General features: G+C 38.0%; 1 protein-coding gene across 1 annotated transcript in view; it reads left to right on the top strand.

Annotated features, from left to right (window-relative positions):
* Positions 1–841: 841 nt before the first annotated feature.
* tubgcp3 (tubulin gamma complex component 3) overlaps positions 842–17,287 on the top strand; it is a 68,307-nt gene continuing 51,861 nt past the window's right edge. The window contains exons 1-2 of the mRNA XM_003218745.4: positions 842–1,309; positions 15,027–15,134. Of these exons, the coding sequence (XP_003218793.1) occupies positions 1,234–1,309; positions 15,027–15,134 (184 nt within the window). The 5' untranslated portion in view covers positions 842–1,233. The remainder of the gene's footprint in view (positions 1,310–15,026; positions 15,135–17,287) is intronic.

Here is a 17,287-nt window from a genome sequence, read left to right on the forward strand (position 1 = left end):
TCCTCTCAGCCTTCTCTTCTGCAGGCTAAACATGCCCACCTCTTGAAGCATCTCCTCACAGGGCTTGTTCTCCACACCCAAGTAACCCAGAATATCATGGCATAAAATCCACAATATTTGCTTTGAACTGGAATATCTGAGTCTACGCTGGCACATAATTCAGTTCAATGTGGATTTTATACAGCTGTGTGGAAGGGACCTCATATAATACAGTTCAAATCTGGAATCAGATTCTGGGATATAAGGACAATTTAGAAGGGGCATCAAAGGCCCCTTCCACACAGCTGAATAAAATCCCACATTATTTGCTTTGAACTGGGATATGTGGTAGTGTGGACTCAGATAACCCAGTTTAAAACAGATGTTGTGGGGTTTTCTGCCTTGATATTATTTATTTACCCTGCCTTTCTCACCCCAGAGGGGACTCAAGGTGGCTTCACAATAATGGTGGTGATAATTCAATGCCCTTAAAAAACAAAGTACACAAGCAGTCATTTAAATAATAAAACATTAAAATACAATTAAAACAATTAACATTTAACTCTGACAAGAGTAAATCACGTAAATCATATTCTGGGTTATGTGGCTGTGAAGAAGAGCACCCAGAATATCAAGGCGGAATAACCCACAATATTTGCTTTGAACTGGGTTATCTGCCATATATTCAAGTTCAAAGCAGAAAATGTGGGACTGTATTCAGCGGTGTGGAAGGAGCCTGGGTTGTATGGCTGTGTGGAAGGGCCCTCAAAGGCTCCCGCCTTCACGTCACGGTTCCCGCGCCCGTAATGTAAACTGCGAAGGCGTCACGCTTTGGCTAATGGCGCAAGGGAGCGGCTACACGATAGCCGAGAAGGAATCCTCCATGGCTTTTTCGTGACTCGCTGTGGATGTCCTCTTGTCGAGAGAGACGCGGGAGAAAGAGAGCGAAACGTCGCTTCCCGCGGTGCCTTTGTATGTGTACCCTGGAACCTCTCCGTCGCAGCTCAAGTGTTGCGCCACGGACGGTGTTCGGCGTGACACCGTCCGGGCTGCGGGGCATTCTGGGGGCCCGCGTTTGAAAACCGTTGCCGTTCCCCCTTTCTTCTCTCCCCCCCCCCCGTTGTTCCGTTACCCCCCGCGGATTCTGCTAATATGGCGCCCTAAGTCAGGGGCTGAGCGTGCCGGGGGAGAGGGCCTCGGAAGCGGGGGAGGGCGGTTAGCGGGGGCGCAGTGCTGTCTCCCGCCGAGGCCGGGATGGCGAGCCCCGACCAGAAGTCTCCCAACGTGCTCCTGCAGAACCTGTGCTGCCGCATCCTGGGCAAAGGCGAAGGTAACCGCGCTCGGCCTCCTCGCCTCTCCCCCCTCTTCCTCCCAGGCCCAAGATTTGGTCGGCCTTCCCGCCGAGAGAGAGGGAAGGCATGGTGCGTGTGCTTGCCCCCTTCTCAAGTGTACATCTCTCCATCCCACCAGGAGTCCTTCCCAAAGTGGACAGCTCTCCATCCTGCCAAGAGCGGTATCCGAAGATTGCAGGGCATCCCCAAATACACAGCTCTCCACCCCAACACAGACAGGGTGTCTCCCCCGCCTTCCACATGGACAACTTCCCGTCTCAGCTCTCAAGAGTGACATCCCTAAGAATTCTAGCCCCCCCCCCCCCCAGCTCAAATGTACATCTCTCACCCCATCAGGAGCATGAGTCAACAATGTCATGTGGCAACAAAAAAGCCAGTGGGATTTTGGCCTGCATAAATAGGAGTCTAATGTCTAGACCAGGAATGGGTAAACTTTGGCCCTCCAGGAGTTTGGGACTTCAACTTCCACAATTCCTAATAGTCGGTAGGCAGTTAGGAATTGTGGGAGTTGAAGTCCAAAACACTTGGAGGACCCAAGTTTGCCCATGCCTGGTCTAGGTCCAGGGAAGTCATGCTAGCCCTCTATTCTGCCTTGGTCAGGCCACACTGTGTCCAGAGGAGGGCAACTAAAATTATTAAGGGTCTGGAGAACAAGCTCTGTGAAGAGTGGCTTAAAGAGCTTGGCATGTTTAGCCTCCAGAAGAGAAGACTGAGAGGAGACATGATGAGGGCCATGTATAAAGATGTGAGGGGCGTCATAGGGAGGCGGGAGCAAGCATGTTTTTTGCTGCCCTGGAGGCTAGGACTCAGAACAATGGCTTCAAACTACAGGAAAGGAGATTCCACTTGAACGTTAGGAAGGACTTCCGAACTATGAGAGCTGTTCAGCAGTGGAACTCTCTGCCCCGAAGTGTGGTGGAGGCTTCTTCTATGGAAGCCTTTAAACAGAGGCTGGATGGCCATCTGTTGGGGGTGCTTTGAATATGATTTTCCTGCTTCTTGTTGGGGGGTCGGACTGGATGGCCCACTAGGTATCTTCCAACTCTATGATTCTATGATATCCCTGGGATTGCAACCCCCGCCCCACAGCGCTTTTATTTTGGCAAAAGTTATTCCCATAGGAATATAGAGTACCCCCTCCTCCAATACACTGCTCTCCATCCCTTAAAAAAGCAACACTTGCAGAAATGTAGGATGTCTTTGCAAAAATTGACAATTGCCTATTCTATCGAAAGTGATGGCTGCAAGGAATATAGCTCCCCCCCCAATAATTCTCCATCTCAGCTCTCTATCCTGTCAAAAGCGATATCCCTAGGGATACAAAGTGTGCCCCCCTCAAATGTACATCTCTCAATTCCATCAGGAGCATGACCAGCAAGAATACAGATTATTTCCCAAAAAGGTACAGCTCTCCACCCCAGTTCATCTCCATGTCAAGAGTGATATCCCTGGAATTACAGCCCCTTCCCCAATACATATCTCGTCATCCTGGCCAGAGTTATTCCTATAGGAATGTAGACCCCCTGCCCATAAATACATAGTTCTCCATTCCATCAAAAAGTAACTCCTGCAGGATTACAGAATGCGCCCCCCGCCAAATGTACAACTCTCCAATCTGTCAAGATTCATGGCTGCAGTAACACAGCTGTCCCAATAGACAACTCTCTCTCTCAGCTCTCTTTTCTGCAAAGAGTGATATCCCTAGGAATACAAGGTGTCCCTCCAAAATGGGCAACTCTCCGTCATACCAAAAGTAATTCCTGCAGGAATATAGGGTGTCCCCTAAAAATGTACAATCACTGTCCCAGCTTTTAAGTTTGATACGCTTCAGAATACAAGGTATTCCCCCAAATAAATAAATTGTGAAGTTCTCCATCCCACGTGATGCTGCAGGAATACAGGGTATCTCCCAAGAAAGTATAGAGTGTTTCAAAAAATGAGCCCAATTTGAAATTATTATATCTCTGCATCCATAAACCACCCATGAATGAAAATCTTTCCCCTTGAAAGGGTGAGGCATAGAGTTTGCAGTGATTTGCACAAACAGCTCCTAGTCTCAGTCATTCTTAAAATGACAATCCCACAACTAAAGGTCTAATGAGATATGCTCCATTTGTGGAGTATTGGAATTTTTTTATTGTGTTCTTGTTCAAAACGGTTAGTAAAATTGATAACTCATTAAACCTTTTGTAACCTTTTGTGTCATTGTAAAATACTGCCATCATGAAATATACTACTTTTTAATTTGGTCAATTATTTTGAAATACCCTGTGCAGTTCTCCATCCCAGCTGTCCTTCCTATTTCTCCATCCCGTCAAGAGATGATATTCCTAGGAATTCCTAGGAATGTATAGCACTTTTTCCTAGCTTTCTATCCTGTCAACTGTGGTGCCTGTAGAAATATAAGGTGCTCCTTTAATAGCTTATAATTCTGAATATATATTCATTTGCAGTTCCTCCCTCCTCTATGTATATACTTTTAACAGGAATCCAATAATAGAGAAGTGTTGCACAATTTCAAGATTCATATTGAAGAATAGTGACTCAACCTAAAAATATGAGCTTTGTGGCTCATTGTTTGACTATGGAAGGAGTGTATTGCTACATAGGGAAAATAATTTGAACACCCTACATAAAATTATATTTTTAGGTTGAGTCATTATGCTTCAATATGAATCCATATACTTAGCCTTCAAATAATCCTCCTAGCTATTTTTAACTGTTAAAAAGTGCACCATCACCCCTCCATATGTATGGATTTTGTGCCCATGAAATTAACTACCCGTGGTTTGAAAATTAAAGCCAAAATCAAACCTTGAATTTTGTAGCTTTTTGTAAGGGACACCATTTTATTTTGCATACAAGGGGATTTGAGTGTCTACAGATTTTTATATCCATTGCGGTGCCTGGAATGAAACCGCAAAGGTTCACTGTGTACATTTTTAAGATACCTTATATTTTGTCTGTTGAAAGGAAAGAGTGCAAGGCCTTTTCTTGTAAGTTTAAGATAAAGGTTTGCCCCAGACCCAACAGTAATTCTTTGAAGCAAGCTGTCCCATTGTGTATCAATCTAGCCTGTTTTACAGAGTGTCTCAGAGAAAGGATAAGAGGCAAAGGTGATAAGGTCAGAATGCAGTATGCAGAATGAGAGAGATATAAGGTAGTTATAACCCTGATGGCTGGACACCAAATTTGTGTGAAGTATATCTTCAGAACTACCTGGTGGTTGTCTAGAGGCCAATGAACAACTCTTTGTGGACTTATATTTTTAAGCAAAGGAAAAAATGTACAGCACTGATTTTGCTTCTAATTAGTACTGAGAAACATCTGAAACATTAAAATGTTGAAAGCAGCTTTTGTTTCTTGAGTCAAAATTCTACAAAACATAGCCCAAATATGTTAAAGAATAAACAGAATATGTTATGTAGAGTCTTTCAACAGAATAATACAAAAATGGCATCATTATTATCTCTGTCCAGTGTAGGTGTTTTTGTAACTCAATTCATTAGCCTACTTCCTAAGGCACTTAAGAGTTGAGTGGTAGCAAAACTTTAGTATTGTACAGTGTCAATTTGCGTATAGTGAGAAAAAAAAGATATGAACAGTGATAGGTGAAAAACATTGGGGAAGAAAAAGGTAAAACATATAGTCAAGGGTAACTGGTGTTTATTCTATACTAGCTTGGGGACCTGGCGGTGCCCAGGTTATTAGAAGAAGGCATTGTTTGTTTTGGGATGTTTGGTAATATTGAAGTTTGGTCCAGATCTGTTGTTGGCTGGGTTCAGTGCTGTCTAGATAAGGGTGAACTACAACTCCCAGATTCCCAGGGCAATCACCCCCAAACCCTGCGAGTATTTGCTGTTTGTCTGTGTGCCAGGTTTAGTCCAGATCCGTCGTTGGCTAGGTTCAGGGCTCTCTGGATAAGGATGAACTACAACTCACAGATCTGGGTTCAATCACCCCTAAACCAGGCATGCACAGGTGGCCAGGATCTTGAAACAGAGTAGAAAGTGCAGCTATGTCAGCAATAGGGTTGCATGTTTCTAATATACTATTCAACTAAATAACTTGTCTGTTTTATTGAGGACCAGGTGAAGATTTGGAGATACACATAGCATGTTATAGTGGTCCAATTATGGCTAAAGCATGTGATGCAGAGTCAGGTGTGTGATCTTCAGGAGCTCTTTTACACTATACAATTATAGCCCCTTGATTCATTTCAGTTTTCATGGTCCCATCTTATGGCAAATTCACACTGCGATTTTCACTTTAGGGAAGAGTAGTTCCCAGCGAATTCAGGTGCTTCCTAAACTGCAAACCCTAGGACTCTACAAGATGCAACTATGGCAGTGGATAGGGTTACACATCCCCTGAAAGATTATGTTTGCAGCTTGGGAGTGCTCTTGGATCCACTTTCCAAAAGTCAGCCCAGGTAGATACCACAGTCCGGAGTGCTTATCACCTTTGACTGATATGCCATCTGTGCACTCCTAGATTTGCAGGACCTAAAGATGGTAGTGCATGCACTGGTAACCTCAAGGTTGGACTTCTGCAATGGGTTTTACATTGGGCTACCTTTGCACCAAGTTTGGAAGCTCTAGTTGGTACTCAAATGAAATATTAATGGCACAGTTGTGTGCATGTTTACTCATTATATGTTCAACTTTGCTCAAGTGGGACTAGCAGAATTAAGTGAAACTGAACAGGCACTGAATGGAATTGCATGTTGATTTGAACCTCACTCTTTAAAGTAGATTCTGAAGAACATGGCATTCATTGTGTTGCCTCAAAATAAGACAATTTATTGTTTCTATAAATAATTTAGTTATAAATGTTGGACTGGGACCCTGGAGAATGGGGTTCAAATCCTTGTTTGGCCATGGAAACTCTCTGGTTGACTTTGAACAAATTACGTTATCTCAGAGGAAAACAAAGACAACCATCTCTGAACAAATCTTACCAAGAAAACCACATGATAGGCTCAACATTTGTCAGAAATGATCTGAAGACACAACAAAAATGCTTGTTTTTTTGTTTATATATTTGTTTTAAGGAACTCTGGCCTCTATCCCAAATCTCTGAGATAGGTTCAAGTTAGATTGGGAGGTTCAGGATAGGGTTCTTTGAAACAGGTGGAGAAGAAGTAGCACTCCAGATGTTGTGGGACAGTAGTTCCATCAGTCCAGGCCAACTATAGTTGGTGTTGCAACCCAACATCTGGAGAAACACATGTTTCGAGCTGTACTTCTAGGGCAGTGGTTCTCAACCTGGGGTCCCTAGATGTCTCAGAAACCCTAACAGCTGGCTGGGATTTCTGGGAGTTGTAGGCCAAAAACATCTGGGCACCCCAGGATGAGAACCACTGTCCTAGGGAAGATCTGATAGAAAATAAAATCAAAGCATGACTGTTTTGTCCTAGCATACCCACTATTGGCTATGTTGACTATAGATACTAAGAACTGCAGTTCAATTCCATTCCCTACTGTAAAGTAAACACGTACAAATAATAACTGGATGTTGTGGGAGATGGATAAAGTAGTTGTTGCTTTCATGATATGCTAAAAACTGCTGGAGATTTTTAAACTAATCACTGGTCTTGTAGGAGATTTATATTTACAGTGCTACAGTGCATAATTTTTTTAAATAAATATAATATGGTTCCCCACAGTTTGTAAATGTTCCACTGATCTACTATGTTGTTTGCTAATTATAACAATCCACTCTATATCACATTTGTATTAGAAAACATTTTAATATAAAAAAGCATAAAAGTTAATTTCTATTACAGTGGTATGGTAAGCATAGTGGACAGCGTTGGCAATTTGGATGTTAAGTTGATTGTTATTATTACTGCTTTAAATCCATAGAAATATAGCCCTCCAACTCTTTTTGGACCAGTCATTACTTGCCAGCAGTGAGAAATGTTGGAAATTCTGTCCGGAGAGCTGCACCTTGTCTGTTCCTTCTTTGAGGGAACAGGCATCCTTATCTGTGTCTTGGATGGAATATTTTTGCAGTGAAGAGGTCCTTTGTTCTTCTGTGATATACTATTACTTTGTGTAGTTTAATCCTGTGGATGTCAGCTTAGAAATCAGGCTCATGGAATGGTATGGGAATTATTCCCAGGAGGAGCTGACAAAATCACCCTCTGAGTATTTCTTGCCTAAGAAAACCTTATGAAATTGTCATAAATCAACAGGTGACTTGAAGGCTCACATGTGCACATACACTCATGCAAATGTATAGTAGAGTCTCACTTATCCAAGCTTCTGTATTATCCAAGGCAGTCTGCCTTTTAGTAGTCATTGTTTTTGTAGTAAATGTTGCAATGTTTTGGCGCTAAATTCGTAAATACAGTAATTACTACATAACATTACTGTGTATTGAACTGCTTTTTCTGTCAATTCCTTGTAAAACATGATGTTTTGGTGCTTAATTTGTTAACTTGGTCCTTGACAAGGCATCCCAATGTGTCAAGAAACCCATGCTTGTCCAGAATAAGAAAAAATCCAATTTTATTTACACTGGACAGTGAAAACTTGGTGGAACAAGTGGATTTTGAGGTGTTTGAATGAAGAGGGATCCTTTTGCCATAATGGCAAAAAGGATGAATAAATTTATATATAAATATATTAAGGAGGATCAGTGTGGATTTATAGGAGGAAGGCAAATGCCAAATTTAATGGGTAGGGTATTAAATGTAATTCATAGTATTAAAAAGAGGAATTTAGTGGCTGGAGTATTAGCTTTGGATATTTATAAGGCATTTGACAGTGTCTCCTGGCAGACAATGAAAATGATACTAGACAAATTTGGGTTTGGAGAAAAATTTAGGAACTTAATGGATAAATTATATTCAAAAAATTATGCCCAAGTTATGGTGAATGATGGTTTAACAGGGAAAATAAATATAACACGAGGCACGAGGCAGGGATGTCCCCTTTTCCCAATTTTATTTGCGATTGTAATGGAACTACTGGCTAATGTAATACCGTGTTTCCCCGAAAATAAGACAGTGTCTTATATTAATTTTTGCTCCTAAAAATGCGCTAGGTCTTATTTTCAGGGGATGTCTTATTTTTCCATGAAGAAGAATTCACATTTATTGTTGAACAAAAAAAATGAACATTTATTATATACTGTACAGTAGTTGTCATCACAAACCAGCATAACCAGACAAACTGTGAATCCTATCAAATTTTTCTTGTTACTACCATTATTTCCATGTACAATAATCTATGGTATGTACATTTACCGATCCTGCATGCTCTGGTGTTCTGTTCAGCGGGCATGCTTCCAAACAAAAACTTTGCTAGGTCTTATTTTCGGGGGAGGCCTTATATTTAGCAATTCAGCAAAAGCTCTACTAGGTCTTATTTTCTGGGGATGTCTTATTTTAGGGGAAACAGGGTAAGAAAAGAGAATAGTATAAAAGGAATAGGACTAAAAGAGAAATATAAAATAAATTTGTTTGCAGATGATACCCTTTTCTCAATGGAACAGCCAATAAAACAATGGGAGAAAATAGAGGCTCATTTAACAGAATTTGGATTAATAACAGGTTTACAAATTAATTGGAACAAATTAGAAATGATGATATTTAATTATCAAGAAGAAGAGATAAAAAATAAAACAGAAGGGGAAAATCAAAATCAAAATTAAGGAAACAATTAAATATTTAGGGATAAATATAACTAAAGAATTTAAAAAAATTGGAAATACACAACTTAACCAAATTAAGAAAGGAAATTAATAAGAAATTAGTGGAGTATAATAAACTCAAATTATCATGGTTTGGTAGGATATCATTAGTCAAAATGAAGATATTACCCAAATTAATTTTTTTATTTAGAATGCTACCTGTAGAAATTTCAGATCAAGAAATAAAAAATTGGCAAAGCATGTTAAATTTATATTGTAATGGGAATAAAAAAGCTAGAATAAACAAAAGCTTGTGGTATAGACCACAGAAAGAAGGAGGTATTGGACTTCCAAATCTTAAACTATATTATCACTCCAATCAAATAAGATATATAGTAGACTGCCTAGCTAAACAAAAGAGCTTGGAGTGGCTAGAAGAAAATGATAAAAAATTAGAATTGAAACTAGAATATATTTTTATAGGAATAATAGAGGAAAGGATAAAAAGAAATGGTATAGTAATTTAAACAACCCCTTTCTAAAAAATATTCTGGAGATTTGTGGAAAATACAAAAAAAAACCCTAATGCCAGGTATTTTTCCTATCATGCCAGTTCTAATGACAGAAAACTTCCCAGTAAATTTGAAAAAACAACTTGAAGCAGAATTTAATGAAAGAGGTATAATGAAAGTAAAAGATTGGGATCTGAAGATGGTAAATATGGAAAGGATAAAAAATGAATTAAAAGGAAGAGACTTCGAGTGGTACAAGTATTTACAATTGGGGAAATGGTCAAGTGATTTAAGGAAAAAGTAGGAAATATACAAAAATAGAAAAGATGATAATTCAAAGGGAGACTAAAGAAGAGAATGTAGCATTAAAAGGTACAGTAAGCAATATCTGTAAACTACTACTAACGGATGAATAGTAACAAGTTCATTTGAAGGAAATATGGGAAGTAGATTTGGGGGAAAAATTGAATAATCAAGAATGGGGAAGGATAAGGAGTATGAGATTATTAAAAAATATGTCCATAAGAATTAAGGAAAATTATTATAAAATGTTATGGAGGTGGTACCTAACTCCCATTAGATTAAATAAAAAAAAATACACAAATCGGTGCTGGAGGGGCTGTCAGGAAATCGGGTCATATCTTCATATGTGGTGGTCATGTAAAATTATACAAACATTTTGGGAAATGATATTTAAAGAAATAAGAGAAATAATAAAAATAGAGATAGTGAATACACCTAAATCAGCATTATTACTTATGCATGACAATATCCCCTCACAAGAGGAGAAAGAATTGGTTTCTAATTTTATAACTGCAGCAAAATTGCTAATACAAAAAACTGGAAAGAAAAAAGGAAATCCAATTAGAAGAATGGTACAGGGAAATTTGGAACATAGCAATTAATGATAAGCTGACTTGCAATATTAAAATTAAAAAGGGAATACCGAAACAAACAGATTTTTGGAAAATATGGAGAAAATTTATTGAGTATATTTTTAATGAGGGAAAGGGGTTTAAGCCAGCAACAGAGACAATGAAATTTTGGACATGTGAAACAGTATGAGTTGGTTGGTCCTGGTGAAGGTGGCACAAAATAAGGGGAAGGGAAGAGGGGAAAAAGGTATAACAATAATTGCAATAACAATAATAATAATAATAAATAAAACATGTATAATTAGATAAAAGGGTGTAGTAGAGAGATATGTAGTAAAGTTGTAATGGAAAAGTCTAAAACTGATAAGAAATATGCTTAAAGATATTTTGATTTTTTTACTGTTGGATTGTATACAACATGATATGTTTAAAATATTGTAAAATGAGGAAAATGTAAACTTATTCATTTTGATTGATAAATTAATAAAAAAGAATGAAGAGGGATAGCATTGTACTTCAAACTGGTAAATGTTTTTTATTTCATTAGGCAAGGCAAGCCATTAGGCATATGACAAATTGCCTTCCAAACCCAAAGGGCTTTTCTTACTGTGCTGTATTGCTCGAATTGTTTTCTTTTAAAGGGAGATTGTTAGAACTAGTTTTTGTTTTGTAGACAGCTTAATCCCATTTTAAACATATGTTTTGTTTTGTTTTTAACCTGTATTTGTTTTTCTTTATAAGCCACATTGAGCCCCATTTTAGGGAAAATGTGTGCTATCACATTGTGCTAGATCTGGGAGTTTAGACAAAGTTAAGATAAAGATTTAAGAATGGAGGTATTTTGCAATCAGAGTGAAGGAACACTGAGAGGGATGAACAATTTTGTCAGCTGAATGCTGAATAGAAATAATGGAAGTAAGGGAAGCAAAGGAAAAACAGAGAGGAAGATAATTTAGCAGTCAACTCAAGCTCAAAGTCTGGGACAGATAATAGTATTTTAAAATATCTCTGTAAAATAGTGAGTACTAGGGACTTTATTACCCAAAGCACACTTGAAATGGAGAAAGCTTCGTGATAAGAATGAGCTTTTGCATATATAATTAACCCTTCTGCAAGCCCTTTGAAGATAACATAACATATGCTTGGGGCTATAGGAAATTGGCTTCCTTAACTCAAAAGCCAGTTCTTTCCCTAGATTCTTAAAGTCTTTTTAGTAAATAGTAATTATAGTCTTAAATGCAAATGTTATTTAGTGACTACTAGTAGCTTTATTAGAGAGGTAATTGCTTAATAAGATGAAGCCACAGATTATTTCCATTTTTTTCTTTTTTTGAGACATTTATAGAAAACATACTTGCCGTGAAACTATCGTTCTTTGTCTTCTTGGATTTTTTTTCAATTTTAATGTTTTATTCTCTGGCTTTTAATAGTTCTTCATTTTTACAAGGGATTTGTTCAGGTTTTTTTCTATGCTTTGAAATATGTATGGTGAGCACTGAAGTTAGAAGTAGGAATACCACTGGTGAATTAACAGAGATGGTGGGCAGAGAATGTTTATTGAAAAAAAATGTGTGATAAAGGTCAGTTCCCACGGAATGTTAAAGAAACCTGGTTCTGTGAACAGCTAACAGAAAAATATATTGAATTTAAATTACTAAAATTTGCTCCAGCTTCTTAAATTAACAATATTTGGTGCTTTCTTAGCCATGTCAGATTGGAATGGACTTTGGAATTCTTCTATAAACCTATTCATTAATAGTTTCTACTGGGATACTCAAATATGTCATAACGGTTACAGTATTAACATTTTCATTGTTATTTTGGGGGGCTGCAGGTAGGTAAATTTATTGTTGCTTTGTACTGAGCTTCATTATTTCAGGAATATCTAGTTTACAGACTGTTTGCATTGCTCTCATATTTATGGGAAGCAGCTCTTAGTTTAATGAGAATTTCCCAGCAGGTTATGTATGTCAGGTTATCTTATTGCCTAAAGTGAAATAAATAAAACCAGGCTTGTGGATGAATTTGGGGAGGGGAGGATTCTAATTTGACAGGATTTCTGCATAACTTCTGCTAATGTGTATTGAGACTGCAAGTAAATTACAGATGAGGAAGCATGTCTCTGGAAGCTAAATCAACTAGTTTAACTGTGTACAACCATGGATCATAAGGAATGGATTTTCAGTTAATTCTTTCTGTGTAGGACCTGTAAGATGGAAGTTTTTTTCTGAGATAATAGTTTGCAAAATGTCTTCCTGCTGCTCATGTCAAAATAATTTGGCATTCATTTCAGTGGAACAGCAGCTGCCCAGCAGTCTTCTGTTTTTCTGACCTCTTTCTGCCAAATGTAGAATGAGGTTTAGAGGAGGACCATAGAGCAGATGCGGTTGGGCGAGGAGAAAACTTTCTCACCTCAGTGTTTATATAAGTTAAAATGCTGTAGTGGCTTGGATAATATTTACTTCTTTCTTCCCTTTAAACCCACACTTTAGGAATATCATTTGTTGAGCTATGTCTCCTTCATTCTATCTCAAGGAGAGGGTACAGAAGATGCTTGAGAGAGTTACCAGAACAGAACATCATATATTTAAAAAGCTGTCTCACTTTTCTACATGCTGTTCTTTATATAACCAAAGTAGTACTGTACATGCAGAAGAGGGAGGTAATAGAAGTATACTTTTTTAAAAAAAGCTGAGGGTGGAGGAACCCAACAAACAGCCTCATTGGGAGCTAATGTGTTCACTGAGTGCAGTACATCATACTGAGTGATTTCATCAGCAAGGGCAGAGAGGTGGAGTTGAGCCACTGGGATCCTATACAGGAAAGAACCAACTCAACACTGCAACTCTTTCTTGCTGATCCCATTTTATTTAGTTAGCTTTTAAATTTATACTTTATCTTTTAAACATATTTAAATCATAGCTTCAATAAAAAAAATCTAAATGTAGAGCGCAGCATTTTACGTGCACACTGCTCCTGCATAATTAACATTCAAAGGCCTGTTTGAATGAAAACATCTTAACCTGCTGGTGGAAAGAAAGTGGGGAAAGGCCAAAATAATCTGTCATGGAAAAGAGTTCCATAGCCTGAGAGCAGCCATGAGAAGGCTCTTTTCTGAGTCCTCATCGACAGCACCTGTGAAGGTGGTGGAATGGAAATAAATAAAGCCCTGACTTGCAGATCTTAAGTCTCACACTGGCTTACATAAACATATATGGTGTTTCAGATCCTCTGAATTTACTTTGCATTCTGCTGGTCTGGTGGTCAGTGGAGATTTTGCAGCCGTGAAGTCACATGATCTATCTGGCCATAACATTTTGGACCCACTGAAATTTTCAAGCATTTTCCAAAGACAGACCCATATCATCATCATCCATTTTATTTTTTACCTGCCTCTCCTGAAAGCTCAAGGTAGGATAAAAATAGTTAAAATACATGGTTAACAATGTAGAGCCATTAGAACACGTATACAGATAGCATTTGGAGCACATTACAGTAATCCGAATGATATGTGTCACCCAAGCCATATCTGACTTCTCCAGCTGCTGCATTACTTGAGCTTTGCGAGTGCATTCCTGTCTATAGCTGAAACCTAGACATCCAAACTCAGATTCGAGTCCAAGAGCACAACCAAGATATGACCTATAGTTCATCTTTGAGTGTATGTATGTGCACCTTTTAGCTATCTGTTGGGCTATGGTAACCATGAATTTCAGACGGTTTACTTACACAAGAAACATCAGAGGTGGTTTTGCCAGTTCCATTCTCTGAAATATTGTCTACAGATTCTGGTATTCATTGACAGTCTCCCATCTGCTTAACTTCTAAGCACATACTTGGAAAAATAATATAAAGCTATCTGAAAACTGATTAATTTGGGATAATGTTCCGTGGTTGATGACAGCATGTCTACACATCAGTGTCTGGGAACCTTTGGACTCTTATCAGGGTAAGAGGCAAGGATTAGGAAATCTTAGTAATATTTGTGTATTTGTGAAGATGCTCTGAATCTGTATAGGAGATAACCTCAAGACTTGAATTGGAGTGTTCCTAGCTGGGGGATATATAGGGCTGATTTTTTTCTTGTTTAATCCAGCTTCATCTTGTCAGCACATTTTGACATCCCAAGGAATAGTGCCAGAAATGAGGTGATGATTTGAATGAGGGATGCCTGGAAATGTGGGCACTTCCACTCAAGTTAGAGCAACTACAGTATGAAGTCGATTCATCCCCCCATTTCTCTTAAACTTGAGATTATGCTGTTCTCTGCCATTTGCACTTGGGAATTCTGGTCTTTTATTCAAATCTTTAGAAGATTCAGTGAAGTCAATGTTGTGTGCCTCCTTTCTCCTGTGCTTCCAGTCTGTTACTTCTTTACCCTTCTAAGTTAAGGCCTGAAGCTGGAGCAGGGCCCCGGAATTGCAAATCTTTGATAGATTTTACAGATTTATAAAGTTTATCAAGAATTTTTGCATGATTGGATTTAACCAAATTTTAAAGGTGTACATATGCCCTTGTTCCATTCACGTATATGCATATTAAATATTATCTTCGGTTTCAGGTATCAATGGGCTTTTTGGAACATATCAGCTATGGGGGGTCATTCTGTAATGCTAGCAATGACTGACTTATTAGTGAATGTTAACTAATGTTAATTTTTATTTTAGCTGATGTTGCTCAGCAGTTTCAGTATGCAGTGCGAGTCATTGGAAGCAATTTTGCCCCTACTGTGGAAAGAGATGAATTTCTTGTAGCTGAAAAAATAAAAAAAGAACGTAAGTGTTTTATTTTTAACGTTTCCATATAATCTTTTTTTAATGTAGGTTATTTGATAGCTGACATTTGCAATAATTTGCTCATTATGACACAGCAGACCTGTTTTATTATTCATTAGTGCAAAATATCATCTGGTTTTACAATATAACATGTGTAATTTTATATATTTTGTTATATGAATCTTAAGACAGAAAAGAAACAAGAGATAATAACAAATATGCAAGGATGTATTTTCATACCCAATATGGTCTGAACTGGAATTTCTTCTCTTTCTCCTCCTCTGGTATTTCTCCATGGGAAGAACAAAGAAGTTGTTGTCAATTGTATTGAAGAGGTGTATGCAACACACATTTTAAAATTATCTTTTCCCAACCATCTTTTGTACAACAGGATTGACTTCATTTCATTGTGAACCTGATTTGACAGGTAGCAAAATGGAGTCCATTGTGGAAACTGGGAAAAGACACGTGCAGAGTAAAGGAAGTTTAATTTCAGGAAGTGGGCTTTTAATTGTCATTAGAACTGGCTTCTGCAAATTACAGGTTTCAGTAGGCATCAGTTTTTGTAATGTTTTCAGTTCATGCTCTTGATATCATCTCTTCCTGTGAAAAATATTGACACATATGAAATTCATTTTTTCCTCGAACATTTAATACTGTGAAAGGAAAAGTAGTTTAATGCCATATGGTTCAGTTTTGCCTCTGGGCACAGGATTAAATCTGTTTCATGAGTCCCAACTAACGGGATTGATGCAAGTGTTGAGTTACCATTTGATGCTTGATTCAATGGGCTTACTTTAGTGAAGACTAGCAGTTGGATTTGGGTCATCACATCATACTTTGAGGTTTATTTATTTATCAGAGACAAAGAAATACTGGTGATAGTTATGGAAACATCCAGTCATATGGCAGTGTAATTTTGTAGAGTATGTTAAAAACATTTGAAAATCAGAATTGTTGATATCCTTTCCGATTTTACCTCTTAACACTTTGAAGTTGTGCATATTTACTAAAAAAGACATTCTGGGTTTACTTTCCTGTAAACATATATAGAATTAGAATGTTAAGCCCAGTAAAGAACCCATGGATGAATATGTTGCAGAATTTGGATAGGTTACCACTGAATGATGATTCCCAGGATTTCTTAGGTTGGGATTTTTGATACTGTAATCCAAAAACAAGTACATTTTCCCAAGTATTAGTTATTATTTGCTCAGAATTGCATATTTACTTTAATGTATTTACTCTAATGTAAATTCCATAGTCAAAAGTGAGGTGCGTATTAGAATACAGTATTTCTGCTTCTAGAATTACTCTGTGAGAATATTTGTAGTTGAGAGCTTTTTTTTTTTTTTAAATGATGTTTTCCAGAACTGCAGCAAGATCACCCAAAAGTGATCAGGAATTTAACAGAAACTGGAAACTTGATATTTTGTTCAACCTTGACGTGTTACTATAATAACAAGGTTGTATAAATTCTGGCTTCAGACTCTGACTTATTACAGGAGCAGTTAGTCAGGAGTCTGGAAACAATACCAAATTTTATATTGGTTGCGCTAACTGTTGTTGCTTTTAAGAGGAGCCAGGTGAATGGAATTATGCAGTGTGCCTGAGCTGCTAGGCTGGATTCTCAGAAATCCTTGCTTATTGTTTTGTTCAAAGATAGACTATACAGTGTTCCCTCACTTATCACGGGGGCCACCCACAATAAGTGAAAATCTGCAAAGTAGGGATGCTATATTTATTTCAATATGTATACATTTTTTAAATAGTTATACACTATTTTAAGTCTTTATCAACCAATTGTGTGTTGATAAATTGCCTCCTTTTCCTCCCGTTGCCACTTGGGCTCCTTTTCTCTCACTTCAGCTTCTCCCTCCTCCCTTCCTTAGGCTGTAAATTGTAATTTTTTATGATTTATAATATTCTTTTAGAGTTTATTGAAAAACTGCGAAACAGTGAATCCGCGAAAAGCGAACTGCGAAGTAGTGAGAGAACACTGTAATGAGAAGCAAATGCACACCTTAGCTCCATAGTAGGAATTTGCTTTTTGTGTGTATTTGCTATAAGGGAGGGTTGTAGGCAAGTTTGTCATGCTACACTTTTTTCTGTATAAAATTGAAGTTGCCGGGAAATTTGTTTGACACAGGAAG

The sequence above is a fragment of the Anolis carolinensis genome, chromosome 3, assembly GCF_035594765.1.
Source record: "Anolis carolinensis isolate JA03-04 chromosome 3, rAnoCar3.1.pri, whole genome shotgun sequence".
NCBI classification, from domain to species: Eukaryota; Metazoa; Chordata; class Lepidosauria; order Squamata; family Dactyloidae; genus Anolis; species Anolis carolinensis.